We start from the raw sequence: 21,545 nt of genomic DNA on the forward strand, positions 1-21,545 counted from the left end.
TTTTAAAAATTATAATAAAAATCAGATACACATAAGTTTTATTAGTGCTTTTTTATTGGTAAGTATAAAAGATCGTCTATTAATGTTGCGATTGAGCAAGAGCTTTGGCAACTTTGATAGCCTCTGCTTCAATTTGTTCCTTTGGTTTAGATCTGCTTACTATAGCATTGAAACCCTTCTGCGGGTCAGCTGTGTATTCAACTCTTCGTACAGTTCCATCAGCTTCAAGTAAAGAGTACTCCCCTCGAACGATATCGCCCTCCCGCCTCTCTTGGTGTTGCTTGTTGTCACCATTTTGATTATCCACTACAGAGTATGCAAAGAGGTAATGTGGCTTCTCCTGAAATAAAATTGTTAAATCATATTGAATCTCTATTATTGTTAATAATACCGTGAGATAAAAACTGGTAAAAGTGAGAATTTGTTTACAAACATTATATATACAAATTTCAGCCTCATCTTTCTCTGTTAATTATATTGAAATAAAATTTTGAAGAATGTGAAAATGAAATTTTACCTCATGTTCCGGCTGAGCTTCAACGACGGCTTCAGGATTGACGTGTTGACGAGTTGCATATACCACAGGTTCCACATAAACGACTGGTTCTTCGTTTAAGAATACTATTTCTTCGATAGCACCAGAATATTGTAAAGGATCGGCTACAGTATATGGGTAGTTCGGAGCGGCATATTGATAGAATTGTTGCGGTAAGATGTTCGAATATAAATTGGGCGAAGGATATATTAAGGGAGCTGATCGATAAGCTGCCAAAGAGGATACGTGATTGGGTAAAATATTTGAAGGTACCTCAGGATAAAACGTGTTTAGAGGCGAAAAAGGGTAACGTGATGGTTGGATGACTTCTGCATATGACAGAGCCAATAAAGCACAAAAAGTAATTATCTGAAAATATAAAACACTAGTAAATTTCATTTTACTTTCACTTAGGACAAGTTAATTTTTAAGATTTATATGCAACTTACCTTTGAGATCATATTGGTACTTTTACAAACTAGAACTGATGCTCTGTGATGCATTGAACCAGCTTAAATAGTAACAACTGACAAAATTGAAAAGAATAAGGTAGGCATGTGAACAAATAATATTCTTTGTTTTAACTAAATTCTGTATACGTAACATCTATTACTACATACATACCTCTAAATATTTTATGTACATCCAAAAATGTAGTGCTCAATGTTTTGCTAAGTTCTATTGTAGTATCTTTTGTAATGTTAAAATAGAACAATAACTGCATTCGTTCCAAAACGAATAGGTGAAACGTAGCAAATGATTTTGTAGCACATACATTCTGATATTATTCATGTTGTCAAAGGAGAATATACTAATTTCCCATTACAGTCATTTCAATTTATTTTTTGCTCGTAGATAATATATGAAATAAAAATTATCAAATTATATATTTGATATTCAGTTCATTTAAATAAAACTGTATATATTTGGAAACTTAATCTTACAGCTACTTCAGCAAAGAATAATAAAAATTTCGAATTCTTGAGACAGATCTTGTATCGTAGACTAAATTCGTATTTTAAATATTCTATCGTTTAAGGTTGTTTTTTTTATTATAAGGTATATTTAATGTATTCATGAAAAGTTGGTAGTTTTTTTGTAAAAAAAGATTGTTTTATTGTAAAAAAACTACTATGCTACACGAAGCTCTTTTCTTATTACATAATGATACATTTTTTATTTTCGCTATACTGTGTTCATTCACAATGAGCCCATGTTAATCAAATAAATTATTATATTAAAATTAATTTTAACATGTGTTACATGTTCCATAAACACGACTGCACCTAGCTTCTCTACTTTTTAACGTGATCCTGACTAAAGCTCCCGCCTACCTCTATAACAAACTCAAGTATGTGGATGACGGCAATCGGTCATATGAAACACGGGCGTGTATATATTATAAACTCTCAGTTCCCAGAAATTACACAGCGGCTTTCAGGGGAAGCTTCACATACAGCGCTACTAGGTACTGGAATAATTTGCCTCCACCTACAAGAAATTGCAAAACACTGCACAACTTTAAATATCAATACAGAAAATTTGTACTTGCTGAATTTCTCAACCAGCCCTAATAGCGCTAAATGTATACGCTCATAATATTATGTATATTTATATGCGTATGTATATTTCGTTTTTGTATATAGATGTATAATATATTGCTTTTTTTTTCTTTTAATTATAACTCACTTATTCTTTAACTTATATTATGGGGGGCCAATTGGGGATGTAATAAAACCCGCCTTTTCTTAATTCAGTGGACTGTATTTCTTCTTAATAACGATGTACAATTTCTTGGTAATAACGACGTACAATTTCTTCTTAATAACGACGTACAATAGCTTCTTATTACTATATACAATAGTAGTAGGTACGCTGAGCGACGACTGTTGACCATGAGACTTCTTGCTTCTTGCTGTTGCTCAAGTGATGAGCTCTTGACTGTGCGGAGTGGTGTGTGTTATGCGGTCAAAAGTCGTTTCTCTTATACAAAACTATAGGGATTACTCCCGACGGTGGGTAAGACGCCGTACCCCGTAGGCTAGAGGTGCATTTTTACACAGTATACACCCGACGGTGGTAAAAGTGCCGCGTGCGTCTACCGAAATGAATTTACTACGTTATACTTTACATAGACTCGATATAATAATAAAATATAGCAAAATAACAACGTATTATAAACTCTCTAATTACATACAATAATATCACACTAAAACATTATAAAAAGATAATCAAAAACACACTATAAAACGTTACTCTATTCTACAATAAAAACACACGAAGGAACTTTATACATTAAAAAATACTTAAGACATGGTGAAACTATTTACAAGGGGTTGTCGTCCGTAACATCCTCCCCCCGGCGCAGAACCTCGGAGCCCTCATTTAACGGGAGGACGACTAACCTCCTAACGGGTCGCCTAAAAATCCCCCCCTTGGTCCTTACGTCGGCGCTGCGCACCACCTTGTCCGTCCCTTCGTACACACGTTCTATTTGCCCTAAAGGCCACACGTTGCGCGGTAATATGCCGTCTGTTATCAACACCACGTCCCCTTTCTTGACGTTCGGTGTCGACCGTACCGCGTCTCCCCTCGGTGTAAGCGTAGGCAAATACTCCCTCACCCATCTAGCCCAGAAAGCGTCGGCTAGCGCTTGCGCAACCCTCCAAGCCCGCTTGTCCAACCGGTTACTGGAACCTATCACTGGCATACCGTCTGCCGTTCCTAGTAAGAAGTGGTTCGGAGTTAACGCTTCCGGGTCCTCAGGGTCGACTGAGACGTGCGTAAGCGGTCGCGAGTTTACCGTAAACTCGACCTCGTTCATTAACGTTTGTAGCACTTCGTCCCGGGGTGCCTGCTCGTTTAATACAACCGTCAATGCGCTCTTAACCGTACGGATTTGCCGCTCCCAGCTACCCCCTTGGTTGGGTGCGCCCGGGTCGATGAACCTCCACTTTGTTCTTTTTCCCAGTGCGCATCCTTCCAACTCTGGCAGCCACTCTGCGTAGGCGCGCCTTAATTCGACGTCGGAGCCGCGAAAGTTAGTGCCGTTATCGCTCATTATAACCGCTGGCCACCCGCGTCGCGCGGCCATCCTACGTAATGCCATTATGGCTGAGTCCGTACTCAGGCTATGTAAGATCTCTAAATGTATCGCGCGCGTGGTCATACACGTGAATAGCATTCCCCACCGTTTCTCTCTGCGCCTACCTACCGTGACCGTCATCGGGCCGAAACAATCTACTCCTGTACTCGCGAATGGACGGGAATACATGTCTAGTCGTACCCGCGGTAGGTTGCCCTTTATGGGCACACTTGGGTTGCGTCTCTTCACCGTGCATGTGACACATTTACTTATAACCGATTTTACTACGGCGCGTATACCTATTATCCAATACTTTTGCCGTAAATTATTTACTACGTGTTCGCGACCGATGTGAGCGTTTTCACCGTGTTCTTTAATGACGATGAGACGTGTGAGCGGGTGCTTGCCGTCGAGTAGGACCGGCCGTTTTCTTAATTCAGGAACGTCGGCTGCGTTAATCCGTCCTCTCAAGCGCAATAGCCCGTCTTCGTCTATACACACGTTCAACTTAAACGCGCGGCTAGTGCGCGGGACGCCTCTGCCGCACTCGAGCGCCTTGATTTCATCTGCGAAGCTCTCTCGTTGCGCCTGCTTCAACAATGTCCGTTCTGCCTGTTCCATCAACGTTACGTCCATAGTTCGTATTTGCTTACGGCATTTAGCGACGAACAATAAAACGCGCGCTAACGCCCGGGCGCATCGGGTATACGTTGAGAACCGCGTTACGTCTATCAACGGTGTTACTACTGTCGCGTGCGCTACGATTTCGCATGAAATTGTTGTTGGCTTTCCTACGCTCTCTTGGGGCCACGTCTCGGGCGATTCTAATAAGAATCGCGGTCCCCTAAACCAGCTGTTCGTGCTCGTAAGTGCGGTATTTCCTGCTCGTGTGGCGGCGTCTGCTACGTTCTTGTCTGTTGGTACCCATCGCCACTGCTTTGCGTTTGTTAACTCGGTGATCTCGGTGAGCCTGTGCGCTACGTACGGCGTGTATCGCGCGGATTCGTTCCTAATCCAATGCAGTGCTGTCTTCGAATCGCTCCAGAATGTAGCTTCGCACGGTTCCCGATGCTCGCGCATAATTGACTCCGCTAGGCGTGCGCCTATTAGGCACGCCTGCAGCTCGAGCCGCGGTATCGTTTGCGCCTTCATGGGAGCTACTCTGGCTTTTCCTGCGATCAGCGCCACGGACACGCTGCCGTCATGGTTCACAAATCGCCAGTACGCGACCGCCGCATACGCCTGCTCGCTCGCGTCGCAAAACACATGTAATTGCCTACTTGCTATCTCTTTCTTTTCATAACAGCGCGGCAACCTCAACGCTTCTATGTACCGTATATCTGATAACCATTCGCTGAAGGCTTCAGCCTCCTCGACGGGCAATGGTTCGTCCCACGCGACTTGTTTGCGCCACAGCCCCTGCAACATAATCTTGGCTGTGACCGTATACGGGCTCAACAAGCCGAGTGGGTCGAATAACGCCATAACCGTCGCTAGCGCCTCTCGCTTGGTTGGTACGCGTTGCCCGTTCTTAATGTCGCCCGGAATCCTATTCATTGCCGTATTAAATGCTAACTCATCGCTACCCGATAACCACAGGATGCCTAACGTTTTTTCATATGCGTGGGCGTTGGCGCCTAGCTCACGCGGAGCGCCGGCTCTATCCTCTCTACATACAGGTGCGAGTAACTCCTCTATGTTCGCGCTCCATCCTGCTAAATGGAAACCCGCGCGTTCGTAGACTTCTCTAACCTCCTGTATGGTGCGGGCGGCCACTTCCGCGGAGCTGAAGCTATCCAGCCAGTCGTCCATGTAGTGATTAAGCGTGATGGCCTCGTAAGCCAGTGCGTGGGATTCTTGATGATCTTGAGCGCATTTATTACGCACGCTGTGTGCTAAGAAAGGCGAACTCCTCGCTCCGAATATCATGGATGTCATGACGTATTTCTGCGGCGGACCTACTCGGTCGTCCCCTCGCCACAGAAAATGCTGCACCGCCACGTCTTCCGGACGTATTTTTATTCGCAAAAACATATCTCTTATGTCGGCCGATACTGCCACGGGCCGTTCCCGGAAGCGAAATAATACGCCGTTGAGCGATTGTAACAAGTCGGGCCCATCCAATAATACGTCATTGAGGCAGCGGCCTCCCACGCGCGCCGCCGCGTCGAATACTAGCCGCATCTTACCCGGTTTGTTCGGGTTCGTTACCGCGAAATGCGGCAAGTACCAAAGTCGCGCATCTAGTTCGTGCGTCGCGTGCGTGCTGCCTTCACACTTCTTGGCGTATCCTTCCTTGATGAGCCTGTCTATCTGCGCCGTATAATCCGCTTTAAAAGACGGCGATCTATCCATTTTCAACTCGATTCCTTGTAATCGTCGCCGGGCCGCTTCGTAGCTAGGTGGCATTATTATATCGCTATTCTTCCAAGGCAGTCCCACCTCATAATGCCCGTCCCTCAGCGCGACCGACGATTCGAAGGCTCGTACCGCGCGTTCATCTAACTCGCACGGTTTCACACGCATTGAAATACCTAACGCGTCTATTCCGAAATGTGCTTCCACTCTATCGCGCAGGTTTTCGTCCTCTGTGTCACTTTTAAATTCCTTATCGCTCACGACGTGTAACACCCTCTCATCGTCCCGCGTTATCGATCGGCGCGGCGCGGTCCCATGAATGACCCATCCTAACTGGGTAAGTGACGCCGCCGGTTCGTCATTCCCGCCGACCAATAAGCGTCGCGAAACGATTAAGTGCCAGTTGTCCGTTCCAATTAGTATTTTAGGCGTCGCGTTTTCGTAGCACAAGTCACGTGACCTTAACGATGTTAGGTGCGAGTGTACTAAATACTCGGCTCGCACCGTCTGACTACCGATACGCAAGTCTCTCATCGTATGCGCTTTTATTTGTTTGAAATCGCTCTGGCCGCGGCCGCGTACACTAATCTCTACTTTCCTGCTTTCGTTCTCATTCGTAGCAGACGAGATACCCCTTATACTTAGCGGCTGCGTTGGCCCCTGTGCGCGCACGATGTTTGCGAGTTCATCGTCTATCAAGGTGACTGTGGACCCTTCATCTAGTAGCGCGTACGTCTCTACTTCACCGCCAGCGCCTCTGACGGTGATAGGACAAACTTTAAGTAGTACTTTACTGAGAGCCGTCGTGGCGTGGATGGACGCCGTATGTACGGCTACGTCCTCGCTGTGTTCGCTTTCACGTTCGCTATTTTTCTTTTCTTGTAAATGTAATAACGCGTGATGACCTTCCCGGCACTCTTCCGTGCCACAGCGTTTTGCTTTGCATCGAAAACGTCTGTGTTTGCTATTCAGACACTGGAAACATACGTGTGTCTCTTTCGCCCATTCCCATCGTTTTTGAACTGGCATCGCTAATAGCTTTTTACACGTAAACGTCTTATGCTCCGCCCCGCAACAAAAGCATACGTCCTTACTCTCCACCGCCGCGGTGGCGTATACTTTCATCGGTTTGCGTTCGTTACGTTGTGCCGGCTCGTTATACCTACCGATGCTTCGACCGCCTATAGCGAGCCCCGAGGACGCGAAAGTGTGCCTTAGACTCCTATCCGCCTCTCGCATAAGGAAGCGTGATAGTGTCGTAATCTCTGGCTCCGCGTAATTTCCATGGTCTTCCGCATAATCGCACCAGCGTGACCGCATGTGCGGGCTCAACTTGTCTACTACCGTTCGCGCTAACATCGGGTTTTGCAAGTATCCTCGCTCATCTAGACACGATATTATCGTAACTATATTTTGCAACTTTATCGCGAACTGATTTATTTCGTTGGGCGCGGTCCCTAAACGCGGCAGACGCTTAATGTCCTCTAAAGCGCCGTCTATAATAACCTCCGGTCTCCCAAAACATTGCTCTAATGTCTTTAGTATAACGTCCGGGTCGTTCGCTGTAAACAATAACGCGGATACGGCTTGCCTCGCTTCTCCTTTTAAGCAAGACCTTAAGCGTGCTATATTCTCGCTTGCCGTGAACCTATACTGCGCGTTTGTTTCTACATACGCTGCTTTAAACGGTAGCCATTCGCCCGGGGCCCCGTTAAAGCCTGGCAACTCCATAGCTTGCCTTGATGTCGGTCGATTCCTCGTTAGATGCTCTAACGTAACCGCGAGTTTTTCTATATCGCTCTGTCGCCGCGGCGACGGTGATCGTTGGTCCCTATGCCTATCCGGTACGCGACGAGACGTCAGCTCACGAATCCCTGTAGTACTCCGCCGTGCCTCTGGCGAGTGGTTCCGCGGCGTCTTCGCCTCTGCTCCTATCGCGGCTCTGGGGATTTCCGGCTCCCCCCGTGGCATGCTTCGCTCTAACCAATCGTTCACGCGATGTTTAATAATCTCTCCCTCAACGCTTTCCCTATCCGTTTCTTCCCGAATATCGACGACGTCCGCCTCGAGTCGTTTTCGTTCTAAATCGGCCTCGATGCGTAGCTCTTCCCGCCTAAATGCAGCTAGCTTTTCCGCGGTTTCTAACTCTCGCCGTTTGATCCTAGCCGTTACGCTCACTGTCGAGCGTTGTGATCTAACCGATGGCGCCGCGGTGCGCCTAGCTTGCGTTCCTACTATCGTCGCGGGTGTCGTCATCGCGGGTGTCGTCGTGCCTACCCCAACGTGTGTGTCCGGGACTTCAAAGGTGTCGGTCGATGCCGACGCAGGACCTTCGGCGTGTACCCTATTCGCGTCCCCCGTAGTCTGACTGCGCGTTGTTGGCATCTTCTTCGGGCGCTGGTGCCCCCCTACCTGCCTAACTGGCCCTAACAGACCTTCAGGAGGGCTCGGCTCGCACCGAGATATGCTCCTTCAGGGATGGAATATAAGGATAGGAAAGGGAGGGCCTACCCGGCAGAGAGTGCTGGAAAGTACTGGGTGCTCTGTCACCGGCGGGAGTGTCCGGTGCTTTTGGCAGTACCTACAGTCCGGTCCCAATACCGTCCAACACCTTACCGGCGTAGCAGTGCTTTTCGGTTCGACGCCCGTTGCGCCTTTCGACTGAACCGGCAGTGTCACACCACGCACTGCACCACTGTCTTGCAACAGCGTTAAGCTCTGAATTCACAGCCTTTGACACCGTTAGGTGCTGTGAATTAGAGGCGCGGTGAAAACCGCGTTTTTTAATTGAAGCTGGATCACCACGATGCCGCTGACTCGCTGCGCTGACTCGCTGCGCTGACTCGCTGCGTTGCTCGCTGTGCTGGCTCGCTGCGCTGACTCGTTGCGCCGCTCTGCACTGCAAACGCCTGCCCGTCGCACCGTTGGGTGATCTTGATGTTACTTGGGTCTCTTCGGTCTTCAACCAGGTCTTCTTAACGCTCGTACCGGTTTCTTATTGATCCGGCTTCCGAAGGGCCAACCTCTATGGGGGGCCAATTGGGGATGTAATAAAACCCGCCTTTTCTTAATTCAGTGGACTGTATTTCTTCTTAATAACGATGTACAATTTCTTGGTAATAACGACGTACAATTTCTTCTTAATAACGACGTACAATAGCTTCTTATTACTATATACAATAGTAGTAGGTACGCTGAGCGACGACTGTTGACCATGAGACTTCTTGCTTCTTGCTGTTGCTCAAGTGATGAGCTCTTGACTGTGCGGAGTGGTGTGTGTTATGCGGTCAAAAGTCGTTTCTCTTATACAAAACTATAGGGATTACTCCCGACGGTGGGTAAGACGCCGTACCCCGTAGGCTAGAGGTGCATTTTTACACAGTATACACCCGACGGTGGTAAAAGTGCCGCGTGCGTCTACCGAAATGAATTTACTACGTTATACTTTACATAGACTCGATATAATAATAAAATATAGCAAAATAACAACGTATTATAAACTCTCTAATTACATACAATAATATCACACTAAAACATTATAAAAAGATAATCAAAAACACACTATAAAACGTTACTCTATTCTACAATAAAAACACACGAAGGAACTTTATACATTAAAAAATACTTAAGACATGGTGAAACTATTTACAAGGGGTTGTCGTCCGTAACATATATATTATGTACAGGTAAATTCTTATCTATATATTATGAATTGTTAATATTATCTATTCTTTTATTCACCTAACCCAAAATTATAATAAACGTTTTAAATGCTATTTATTTAACCACCCAAAAGACCGTTCTGGTGCTCCAAGCGTAGCGAGTCGAGGGGATTACTGAAAACCGGCGCCTCTCCGCAAATTTTCATTAATTGTGATAACTGGTTATAATGTGATGTATATAAATGCATACTTTTTTGTTCATTAACAAAAGGGTTTATTTACTTAAAGCAGCACAATAAATAAAGTATTGCGTCCTGTGCGATATCCTGCCCATTTTTTTATATCCAATTATTGCAACTGTCCTAAGAGTCAGCCATGAGTGAATTAAAGAAAAAATACAATATACATATAACATAACTACTCCGCTCGCGGCTTCACCCGAGTTTTCGAAGAACAACCCGCTTAGTTCCCGTTCCTGTATGATTTCCGGGATAAAATGTAGCCTATGTATGTATGTCTTATTCTGGGTCTTTAGCTACCTACCAATTTTCTTTGTAATCGGTTCTGTAGTATTTGTGTGTAAGAGTAACAAATATCCATCGATCCATCCATCCTCACAAACTTTTGTATTTATAATATAATTATAGTAGGATTGCATTTTTTTGCTCAAACTCCAAATTTATTGTTAAATAATTTGTGTTCAAATGATATGAAATTTTCATCGTTCGTGTTATAATGTAATGCCTACCTATTTTCATCCTTAATATATAAAAAAATAGCTTTAAATTAAAAAAAATTATAACCTTCGGTATTATATTATTATTATTACTATTCACACCATCGAGTTACTTTCAACTGTTATGAGTTAAATATGATATTATTAATTATATTCAACCACAGAATACATAATAGTAGCTAAACGCTACAGAACGGACACTCTCCGCCTCCCGCCAAAATTAAACTTACCTCACCCCGCGCGATCGTGATTAAAATGGGTCACATTTTTGTGCAAGGACGATACGCAACGAAGATTGACAACATTAATCAAATTGACTTAAAGTAGGGGAAAGCTAAAGTGGGCACAGAGCCTAAAGCGGGCACTCAGTATAGTATCGGAATTTTAAATAATAGCGCGCGCGCGACTCGTGAGCACGATCCCCGCACCCCTCCCACCTCGCGGCAGTCGTTGGATTCGCTTGCGAGCACGCATTTACAAGCTGCAACAAATAAATGTTTTTCGACGATTTTTGAAAAATATTGCAAGGTATGTAATATGTGTTCTTTTTATTTTGCTGTTTACAATCCTTTAACCAAAATTTGTTAGTTATTAAGTGGCTATCTGGTCATATTTTGGTTCCATAAAAATCCACGTGTCTAAAAATTTTGAGGTAGAATTTCGTCTGAACCTTTCAAATGTCGAAAAAGGCAAAGCGGGCAGGGTAAAGCGGGCACGCGCCCGCTTTGCCCTGTCAAAATGCTAAAATGTTACATTTTTTTATTAATTTAATTGCTTTTTCCTTTCAGATGACCGCTTATAACCGGCGTAAATATAAGCGTAAAACTTCACAAGCCTCATGGCAACGCTCAACTATGCAGCAAGCAAAACGAGAAGTGCAAGAGTTAGGAAAACCTGACAAAAAATAACAACTAAATATGGGATTCCAAGAACGACATTGCAGACATCTTAAATCGGGTTCATGTAATGTAAAGCTTGGTAGGTACTGTCTTTTCTACGGAACAAGAAATGGAGCTTTTGGAATACGTATTCCACATGGACTCTTTATTTTACGGGCTGTCTAAACAAGAATTTTTGGAACTTGTATACCTACCTATTACCTACATTATTTTAGGATTTATAAATAAATAAATATAAAAAATAATTGTATCGCTTATTAGAGACTAAATAATGATAGACTGTAAACAGGGCGTTATTTTTTTAAATATTATTTCAGATATATCTGGAAATATTGTACCTAAAAGTTTAAAGCTCCTAAGAAGTTCCTTTGTTTCATATATACATTTAAAAATAATTGTATGACTGTTTGAAATACATAACTTATAAAATATTTTTGTGTCTTTTATTATATTTATTGTAGGGTAGGGCGGGGCTAGTTGAGCAATTTTTCACTTGAGCGGATATAGCTCCTCAATAATAAGTCTCAATGAGTCGTTATGCGGCTTGATGGATTAGTAATTTATCCCTTAGCAAAAGTGTCCATAGTAATTTTTTGTAACAAGTCGAATTTAAGAGCTACAGCTGTTTAAATGCAGAAAGTCAAGTATGCTCAATGTACCCCATAGGTGAGGTAAGTTGAGCAAGGGTATGGGGCAAGTTGAGCACTAAGAATGTCTAACCAAACCATGGATTCAATGTTGACTAGAGAAGTGAAATATGTGTTCGACAATCAGTTCTTTATTTATAGTCTTTTAGTGACAGAAAAACAAAACTTAAAATAATTTTCTTTGGATAATTAACTGAAAGTAGAATAAACAAAACATCAACGTAACTTAAGACTAACTTTAGGATTAGATTCAGTCTTTCTGTTTAAAATCAGACTTAAATATCTTAAAAAAATATATTATTAAGATCTTAGCAACTTAATCGTCATTGTCACTGTTGCAATTGACACAAACGAAAGTAAGACCAGCACCTGGAACACATTTTGTATGTGCCCATTCCCTGCAAGCTTGACACTGGATCCAATTTTCTCCTGGTAAACTTTCAGCATAGCCTTCGCAACAAATCAGACAGGAATAATCATTATCATCACTTTCTTCACTTGACTGGAGTATTTTTTTACAGACACCCTTCTTCCTTTTCTTACCCATGTTCTTTTTTGGCTTCTTAATTTTTTTTGTGGTTTTATTTTGCTGTTCTTCTAAAGCGTTCTTTTCGGGAGTGTCTGTTAGTATTGCAGCTTTCCTCTTTCTTCTGTTAGTTTTAGCTGCTTTTCTAGGGCCAGCCTTTGGGTATGGTCGTACAATTTCCAGTTGTTTGAGTCGTGGGGTAAGTTGAGCAACTATAGCTCAACTAACCCCAACCCGGAATTTTAGAACAAAAGTGAGGTTATAAAAAAATCGTAAGAGTTATACCCAGAACCTCTCTACATATCAAAAGTACAATAATTATCTGGAAGATTAACACTTACCTGATTGAAAACAGACAACAATTGATTAATATAGACGAAAACTTGCAATAAACGACGTTTTTACTTTTTGGGCACAAAATAAACAAAACGCACGGGCGCTTCACTCGTTCGTCCAGCCGCCTCTAGTGATCGCGTGGTGATTACCCCTCCCGTGACTCCTTCTTTCCGCCATACGATGCCTATACGTATGGTGAATAGTTTGCGAGATATTTCGATTGCCCAACTTGCCCCTATGCTCAACTAGCCCCGCCCTACCCTATTATATATTATTTGTGGCTGTATATTTTGAAATCTACTGTTTAAATCCAGGCCTGCCCGCTTTGCCCTAAACGAAAGCCCGCTATAGGCCTCCCCTTCGGGCAAAGAAGGCAATCGTAGGCTTTTAGTAATCTGTTAATAATTATTATATACTTTAACTTTTGACAAATTTAAGCACTTAGCATTCAAAAGTATTTATTAATGGAACATTTGGCAAAAAAATAAATTGAATTAACTTCTTTTCAAACTTCATTTTTTTTTAATTTTCCGGTAAGTTGCCCCCTTTGGGCCCTTCTCCCCTAATATTATTATTTTGGATTTGTGATTATCGTTTTTCGTAGAAAATGGTTAGATATTGTGCTGTTTACGGATGTATTTCATCAGAAATAATAAAAGTTAAAAAAAACTAAAAAACACCCTTTTTATAGAAAACCGAACTAAAAAATAGAAAATTTTATCAAATTAGTGTATTGTCATCGGTCCTCAATAAATCTACAAAGTTTGGTCGAAATCTGGCCGTTTAAAGTGGGTCAAAATCGCGCCCAAAGAAGTCGGTTACAAAGAAACAAACATTCAGGTGAAGCTAATATAAAGCGTGTAAAATGCGATTTTTTTTTACGCTAGTCACAAATATGCTAACCATAAAGCGTTAACACACACATTTGCAGTCTCTACAGCGTGACTGTCAAAACAATAATTTTGTATGGAGTGTCTGGGGTGTGATTCAACGTTCATTACTAGGGAAAAAAATTAAAATTAAAATCACATAGATTTTGCTTTATTGTGCTAACAACATAAGTAAGATTATATTTAATAAATTACATTTATTAACTAAAACTTAATTAATGATGAGCGAGGATGGGAGTATGAGCGACGGGAGCGGCGTGGGCGGGCGCGGAGTTGGATACCACAGCGTTGAAGCCGTTGTGTGGGTCAGCGGTGTACTCCACGCGGCGCACTGAGCCGTCCGCCTCGAGCAGCGAGTACTCGCCGTGCACGACGTCACCGTCGCGGCTCTCGTGCTGGGACTTGTTGTCGCCGGTGTGGCCGTCGGCTACGGAGTACGCGAAGTCGTACCTGGGGTGCGCCTGCACAAAAATTCACAATGTTATACACAGCTCATCTACCCGTTACCTGGTAGGTACGAAAACAATGGTAACTGGAAACTTACATCGTATTCCTCGACGGCGACATGAGCGGGAGCGGCGTGGACGAGGGGAGCGGCGTGGGCGACGGCGACGCGAGCGGGAGCTGCGTATTGTGCGTATTGGACGGGGGCAACTACGCCGTGACGGACAATGTTCTGGGAAGAGAGAGCGGCGCCAGAGGAGTAGCGGGCGGGGGAGGAGTAGGCTACGGAGGCAACGGGAGCGGCGACAGCGATGGATGGCTGGTGTCTGATGATGTTCTGTGAGGAGACAGCCGCGGCGGACGAGTAGCGGGCGGGAGCGGCGTAGGCGACTGGGGCGGCTTGGTAGGTGACGGGAGCGGCGTGGTAGGCGACGGGGGCAGCTACAGCAAGGGGCTGCTCGTGGCGCACAATGCTCTGGGAGGAAACCGCAGCGGCGGGGGAGTAGTGGGCCGCCGGCAGCAGACCAGCCGAAGATACCGCCAACACGGCGCTTAATGCGATGATCTAAAATAAAAATATATTAAATTAAGCGTTGCACAAAACAAAACTTATATTTATTCTTTTGTTTTTTTATGTAACTAAGCATGTTATAACAAAAAGTAATAAATTTACGTCTTACAATTACTTAAATTGTAAATTATAATTTAAATAATCTTATTTAAACACAGCAACAAGCTTACTTTGGAATACATGTTCGTTGTGATTAACAGCTTTTACTGATACTTTGTTCTTAAAAACTTTCGCTTAAATACTAAATAAATTTGCACTGGTTCAAGGTTTACAGGTTAGCTTTGCCAAATATACACGTAAAGTATGTTTAAAACAAATACTTTCTCTCTCCGCTGAATATGTTTCACTTTCAGTTCTAACTAAAGACATAAAAAATTTTTCGTTTTCGTAATTTTTCTTCACTAACTACTTTCTATGATCCTGAATTGCTACAATCACACATCCCTGGACACCTAACTTGCTTTTTCATTCATGAAATTACACTTATGACAAAATAATGTATGTAAATTTTAAAGAATAGTAAAAAAAATCGGTTACGAGGCAGAATTTATGATCGATTTTTTTCTATTCTTTGAAAATTTATATTATTAAAGCATTTGAATGCCATTAAATCAAAATATCAAATTCAAAATAATTTATATTGATAAATATCCATATTAAGTTCCACGTACACATCATTTTTTATTTTATTTTATAAAGGCGAAGAAGAATTGTAGTTAAAAATATACGTAAAATGTAACCAAATCCGTTGATTCGATTAAAAATTCTAAGCAGACCAAAGGAAGTAAGCGACTTTGTTTCATACTTTATAGAGATCTATATATACATTTTTATAAGTTTTTTTGTTTTAAAATAGTTTTTGTTTCTTCGTGTTCCGTACATTACGTTTACAATTATCTTATACAGCCAAATATGTAAATGTAAATTGAGGTAATAACTTGATAGGTACTATAGTCATGAAATTTTAATAAATAAAATTAAAGATTTGCATTTTTTTAAATTCTTAATTCAATTAATATTGATCCTTCAGAAGCTCTTATCTGATCATGATAATATTTCAGTAAAAAGATACACTATTTAAAAGAAACATTATACATTTTATTCTCTCCCTGATTAACCTGGGTGAAATGGGGACAAGAAGCTACTAACCAAATAAATTAAAAACGTTAATTATGCCATAACATTTTCGATTTTTTGTTGAATCGCAAGTCGTTATAAGTTATAACGTTCTCAAAATGTCCGTTTGAGTAAAAATACAATAATTAACAAATCAATGATCACTATCAGATCAAAATTAGTCCATACAATGAGACTTCACAGATAATCCAAATAAAGTCTTTGGAGTTTCTCAATATAGTCATAATAAATATATAATTAAAAATATTTCTTATTTTTTTATTTAAATGGTGACAATGATTTATCCCAAGTAACAAATCATGCATTTTTACTAGTTGGGGCCGCATTATGACAGATTACGCCGTGAAATGAACTGACTGGCAATTGACAAATTCATATTATGATCACAATTACCAGCCATGGTTAATTATGGTATTATATGAATTTTCCTGTCAGTTTAATTCTTGGCGTAAACTGATTATTGACTGGGAATAAGAGGTCCTGAAGCTTTAGATAAATCCCAATAGCTTTTACATGATATGTTGTCTCTTTATTTTATTAAATAACTAGCAATGCCCTGCGGTTTCACCCGCATAGATAGCGATATCGTGATAGTGAAAAGTCTACTATAGGTCGGACTATAGGTTTCATTTTTAATCACATGGAAATCACCTTCACCCCGTCCCGCACTACGGCCTGCTCATTGTATTGAACAGTATACCTTCTGTATATTTTCTGTAGATTGACACTTTTAAAAATTCGTTATATCTTTTGAATGGAATATCCAATTTTTTTCATTAAAAAAGTATTTTGCTGGTATTGAAACAGTCTATAATATAACATCATTTAATGGGATAAGGATTAATATATGTGTATGGATAACATGGTTTGATTACAGCTGTCGGCACTTCTATTTACTTTGAAAACGTAAAAAAGTTATTGTAGTAACATTACTACTGAAGATGGACATGTATCCCGGACTTTCTTGTAGATATTGATCCATTCTATAATACCGTAGAACATTTTTTTGTTACAAACTGCAGTTGTTAATGGAGAACGTACTAGCAGTGCGTCAATTAACATTGGTGTTCCACAGGGATCTATTTTAGGACCCTTCTTGTTCTTGGTATATATCAATGATCTACCTTATTATTTACAGGATAGGTGTGAAATAGTTCTGTATGCGGATGATACCTCATTAATATTTAATGTGATAGGCATGACCCAAATGTTGACGAAGTGAACAGTGCTCATTTACACATATCCGACTGGTTTACTGCTAATAATAATTTATTATTAAATGCCAAAAAAACCACTTGTTTTGAATTTTTACTACCAAACGTTAAAAAGTTATGCAGAAATATTACCTTGAACGGGGAGGTATTACACCCTACAGAATCGACTGTATTTCTTGGGTTAACATTGGACGAGAAACTACAGTGGGGAGCCCATGTCAACACCGCTGCAGGTAAGCTCAGTTCAGCAGCATATGCAGTCCGAAAGGTAAGACATCTCACCGATGAAGATTCAGCTAGATTGGTTTATTTCAGCTACTTTCATAGTATTATGTCCTATGGAATTTTACTATGGGGCAGGGTAGCAGATATAGAAACTATATTTATCTTACAGAAAAGAGCCATTCGTTCTATATATAATTTACGTGCTCGGGACTCACTAAGAGATCTCTTTAAGAATACTGGTATCCTTACTGTACCATCACAGTATATATTTAATAATATTTTGCATGTACATACACAAAAACGCCGACTTACACACAAGATTAGGAGATAGACACTGTTATGGCACAAGGAACAGAAATAGAATTGAAATATGGCATTTCCGATTAGCTAAAGTTAAAAATTCATTTATGGGTCAAGGTATACGCTTTTACAATAGAATTCCTCATAATATTAAAGAGTTTAGTAGTTCTAAATTTAAAACTTATATAAAAAATGTACTAGTTCAGAGAGCGTACTACAGTGTTCAGGAATATATGGACGATAAAAACCCATGGAGGGTTGTCGCGTAAAAACCACAGGTCAGTTCTTTGGCATGTTATTATAATATATGATGTTACATATTATTATGTATTTTGTAAAATTTTAAAACTGACATGATTTAAAAAACAATTATGGAGTTTCTTGCCGGTTCTTCTCCGTAGATACTGCTTTCCGAATCGGTGTTAAATTTTAAAATATGTAATGACGTTTCAAAAGTGCTTCTATAAGAAGTTTAATTGAATAAATAAATGTTAGAGTTTGAGTTTGTTCTATCTTCAATAGATTCCGCAGCGCACGCGATGACAGAAGTTTTATTGGGGAATTTTTTACACCTTGGGTTACATTATTGCATTTTTGGTAAGGATCTCTATTTTTTTTGAAAATGCAATTAATTTCACTTGAATTTTATATTAAAGATGCAAGTATATAAGAGTGTATAATTTTAGTAGGAGGAATAAATAAAATAAAAACAGATTATTGGTATTTGAAATAATTGTTTAATTTAACCTAGATTTTCCAAATTGAGTAGTGACTAGTGTTTTGAATCACTGAATTTAGTGATGAGCGACGATGGCATGTGCGGCGTGGGCGGGCGCGGAGTTGGAGACCACAGCATTGAAGCCGTTGTGTGGGTCAGCGGTGTACTCCACGCGGCGCACTGAGCCGTCAGCCTCGAGCAGCGAGTACTCGCCGTGCACGACGTCACCATCGCGGCTCTCATGCTGGGACTTGTTGTCGCCGGTGTGGCCGTCGGCTACGGAGTACGCGAAGTTGTACCTGGGGTGCGCCTGCACAAACATTCACAATATTATACACAGCTCATCTACCGTAACCTACGCAAACAATGGTAACTGTTAACTTACATCGTATTCCTCGACGGCGACATGAGCGGGAGCGGCGTGGGCGACGGCGACGCGAGCGGGAGCTGCGTATTGTGCGTATTGGATGGGAGCAACTATGTTCTGAGAAGAGAGGGCGGCGCCAGAGGAGTAGCGGGCGGGGGAGGAGTAGGCTACGGAGGCGACGGGAGCTGCATATTGTGCGTATTGGACGGGAGCAACTACGCCGTGACGAACAATGTTCTGAGAAGAGAGAGCGGCGCCAGAGGAGTAGCGGGCGGGGGAGGAGTAGGCTACGGAGGCGACGGGAGCGGCGACAGCGATGGATGGCTGGTGTCTGATGATGTTCTGTGAGGAGACAGCCGCGGCGGACGAGTAGCGGGCGGGAGCGGCGTAGGCGACTGGGGTGGCTTGGTAGGCGACGGGAGCGGCGTGGTAGGCGACGGGGGCGGCTACAGCAAGGGGCTGCTCGTGGCGCACAATGATCTGGGAGGAGACCGCGGCGGCGGGGGAGTAGTGGGCCGCCGGCAGCAGACCAGCCGAAGACACCGCCAACACGGCGCTAATAGCCAGGACCTATAGAAAAATTTAAGTCTATAGAGTCACTATGTGCTTTATGATAAATTTGTTATTGTCTTGACCACTTTAAGTGTAAAACAAATATATTTTGATCTTTGTCCATCTATATCATAATTCACTACTAAGACGATACCAATATTTGATTCTTTTTTTCAGATTTTTTTTACTTACTTTTGAGAACATGTTCGTTGTATTGTACTGATTCGACTGATACATATTAATGATAAAATTGAGTTTATATAGACTATGTACTTGCAACTTGAGTCCTAAATTGACAAGGCCGACCAGTCAGGATTTTTGCGAGACATTTTTTACGGCTTAACGCATTTCATACTTAACACTTTCTTAAGCTTATTATGACAATCCTTTACTTCTGTACTGGTGCAAAGTTCATTCATCATATTATGCTAGTGATAAACCTATAAAGCCAAGAAAAAACTTTAAATGATGCTCTAATTGTCTTTAATTTCTTTTTTATTTTTTACGATTCTGTTACATTGTAACTTGCATATATGGGAAACCCAATATTTCCTGAAATAAAACAATTTTATTTTTATTATTTATTATTATTAACCATAATCAATTTTCTCCTGTGAAATTATCATTAATACGCATATTCAACTCATATTTCAATTAAGTATGTAAAAAAACTTTTCAAATGTTAACTTACCTTTATTTATTACTAGCTGTGCTTCGCGGTTTCACCCGCATTGCTCCGCTCCTGTTGGTCTTAGCGTAATGATATAATATTATAGCCTATAGCCTTCCTCGATAAATGGGCTACCGAACACCAAATCTGTTTTAAAAATTATTGTATCGTCACCGGTCCTTGAAAAGTATGTCAAAATGTAGGTCAAAATTGAGTCTATAGTCTTATTGATCATATCATCAATATTAATAATCTTAGACCACATCTCAGCTTAACATCAGACGAGATTGTGGTCAAGCGCTTCCCTATTACCAATAAAAAAAAAAAATCAAACATGTTTTTCCTGTCAATATGTCTGCCTTCTATATATTTTTCCGGCAAAATACTTAGAACGCATCTCCTAGTTTTAATGAGATTTATACTTCATTGAGACTTACAACAACATTCAATACGAGATTCAAAAAAAATATAGTTCATAATTTAAATTATTACTACAATCTAAGTCCGAAAAATCTCAGAAGATTTCATTCAACAACGGATAATATAAACTAAATACATACATCTCATAATAAATTCAACGTACCTAAGTATTTGAGGTCAGTAAGTCAAAAGTCAGTAAACCATCATTATGTTAATATATTTGAGTTCATCGACTCATCAATGAATGAAGATGAGTCATTGACCACAGAACATTGTGCCTCATCTTTCATGATTCCACGTGCGTTTTAAACCGGTCTTTCAATAATAACAATCATTTGTATGTAGTTATTTCATTATTTAATTATAGTATGATTGTAATTATTTACTTCATTCAGTACATAATAGTGTCACAGTGTCAAGTATGAATTTTCGACAATGCAGTATTCGTACGTACGTGCCTACGTAAAACGTAAAATATTTTTTTTACGTTTTATCAAAGATTGTCTCTACAATGCATTTTAACAAGTAACATTTTAACAGGATTAAAACTGATATTAATTTATCTTTAGCTTGAATATGAGATAATGAATAAAGGAAAGTAATTTATAATGTTGGCGTAACAGCAAACGTGCTGTCGAATAATGACCTAGTTTTAAGGTCAGGGATAACAAGCCGAATATTTAAGCCTGTTCCGATCATAGTTATTACAATATATTTTTTTCTATTTATTAACAGAGCCAAAGATTTACGAAGTCTTTATCTATATAAGTATTATGATTATCTTTAACAATATTCAATGCAGTTTATGATTTACAGCTGATAACTAGGTATTATTCTAATGTATAAATCAAAAATATATAAAATACTAGCTTTCCCGCCCGCCTTGTCTAAAACCTAATAAATATACTAAAACTACAGACTATTAATAATATACTGCTAAAACCTTCCTCTTTAATCACTCTATCTATTAGAAAAACCGCATCAAAATCCGTTGCGTATTTTTAAAGATTACATAGGGGCAGTGAAAGCTACTTTATTTTATACTTTGTAGTGATGCATCATTTTTCTGTTTCAGTAATTTAATACCCTAATACTAATAAGTAAATAATTATAATTTTGAATAAATATATTTAATTAAGAAAAAAATAAATAAAACAAAAACGTAGTCTTTGTATTGCATCATGAAACCTTTTAATACATTAAAATCAAAGTCCATACGAAAAGCTCTGAATGACGAAAACCTTTAAGTGTCT

The 21,545-nt window shown here is 40.7% G+C and overlaps 5 protein-coding genes across 5 annotated transcripts in view; all 5 read right to left on the reverse strand.

Moving 5' to 3' along the window:
• LOC149484467 (band 7 protein AAEL010189-like) overlaps positions 1-21,545 on the reverse strand; it is a 277,474-nt gene that overhangs the window by 202,076 nt on the left and 53,853 nt on the right. The window lies entirely within an intron of this gene.
• Positions 63-1,008, reverse strand: LOC149484495 (uncharacterized). Its single transcript, XM_089700668.1, has 3 exons — positions 985-1,008; positions 518-904; positions 63-340 (listed from the first exon to the last, which is right to left on the reverse strand). Exons 1-3 carry the CDS (start codon positions 994-996, stop codon positions 80-82), a joined length of 660 nt encoding a protein of 219 aa, XP_089556794.1. The 5' UTR covers positions 997-1,008; the 3' UTR covers positions 63-79.
• LOC149484496 (uncharacterized) lies at positions 2,862-8,363 on the reverse strand. The gene has a single exon (XM_089700886.1). It carries the CDS (start codon positions 8,361-8,363, stop codon positions 2,862-2,864), a length of 5,502 nt encoding a protein of 1,833 aa, XP_089557012.1.
• Positions 13,829-14,882, reverse strand: LOC149484497 (uncharacterized). The gene is made up of 3 exons (XM_089700661.1): positions 14,860-14,882; positions 14,219-14,683; positions 13,829-14,135 (listed from the first exon to the last, which is right to left on the reverse strand). Exons 1-3 carry the CDS (start codon positions 14,869-14,871, stop codon positions 13,890-13,892), a joined length of 723 nt encoding a protein of 240 aa, XP_089556787.1. The 5' UTR covers positions 14,872-14,882; the 3' UTR covers positions 13,829-13,889.
• Positions 18,294-20,078, reverse strand: LOC149484498 (uncharacterized). Its single transcript, XM_089700654.1, has 3 exons — positions 19,395-20,078; positions 18,669-19,220; positions 18,294-18,593 (listed from the first exon to the last, which is right to left on the reverse strand). The coding sequence occupies exons 1-3, from the start codon at positions 19,437-19,439 to the stop codon at positions 18,360-18,362; spliced, it is 831 nt and encodes a 276-aa protein (XP_089556780.1). The 5' UTR covers positions 19,440-20,078; the 3' UTR covers positions 18,294-18,359.

Source organism: Colias philodice, chromosome 11 (assembly GCF_061535455.1).
Source record: "Colias philodice isolate Cphi_HAF_F1 chromosome 11, ilColPhil1 Martin Lab GWU primary, whole genome shotgun sequence".
Taxonomy (NCBI): Eukaryota; Metazoa; Arthropoda; class Insecta; order Lepidoptera; family Pieridae; genus Colias; species Colias philodice.

Excerpts from the sequence above, each read along its gene's own strand:
- LOC149484495 (XM_089700668.1), bottom strand. Across the intron at positions 341-517 it reads AAGCTCAGCCGGAACATGAG|GAGAAGCCACATTACCTCTT; the intron begins GTAAAATTTCAT and ends ATTTTATTTCAG.
- LOC149484496 (XM_089700886.1), bottom strand. The coding sequence starts at position 8,363 with ATGCCAACAACGCGCAGTCAGACTACGGGGGACGCGAATAGGGTACAC.
- LOC149484497 (XM_089700661.1), bottom strand. Across the intron at positions 14,136-14,218 it reads TCGCCGTCGAGGAATACGAT|GCGCACCCCAGGTACGACTT; the intron begins GTAAGTTTCCAG and ends ATTTTTGTGCAG.
- LOC149484498 (XM_089700654.1), bottom strand. The coding sequence starts at position 19,439 with ATGTATCAGTCGAATCAGTACAATACAACGAACATGTTCTCAAAA. Across the intron at positions 19,221-19,394 it reads CAACGAACATGTTCTCAAAA|GTCCTGGCTATTAGCGCCGT; the intron begins GTAAGTAAAAAA and ends ATTTTTCTATAG. Across the intron at positions 18,594-18,668 it reads TCGCCGTCGAGGAATACGAT|GCGCACCCCAGGTACAACTT; the intron begins GTAAGTTAACAG and ends ATGTTTGTGCAG.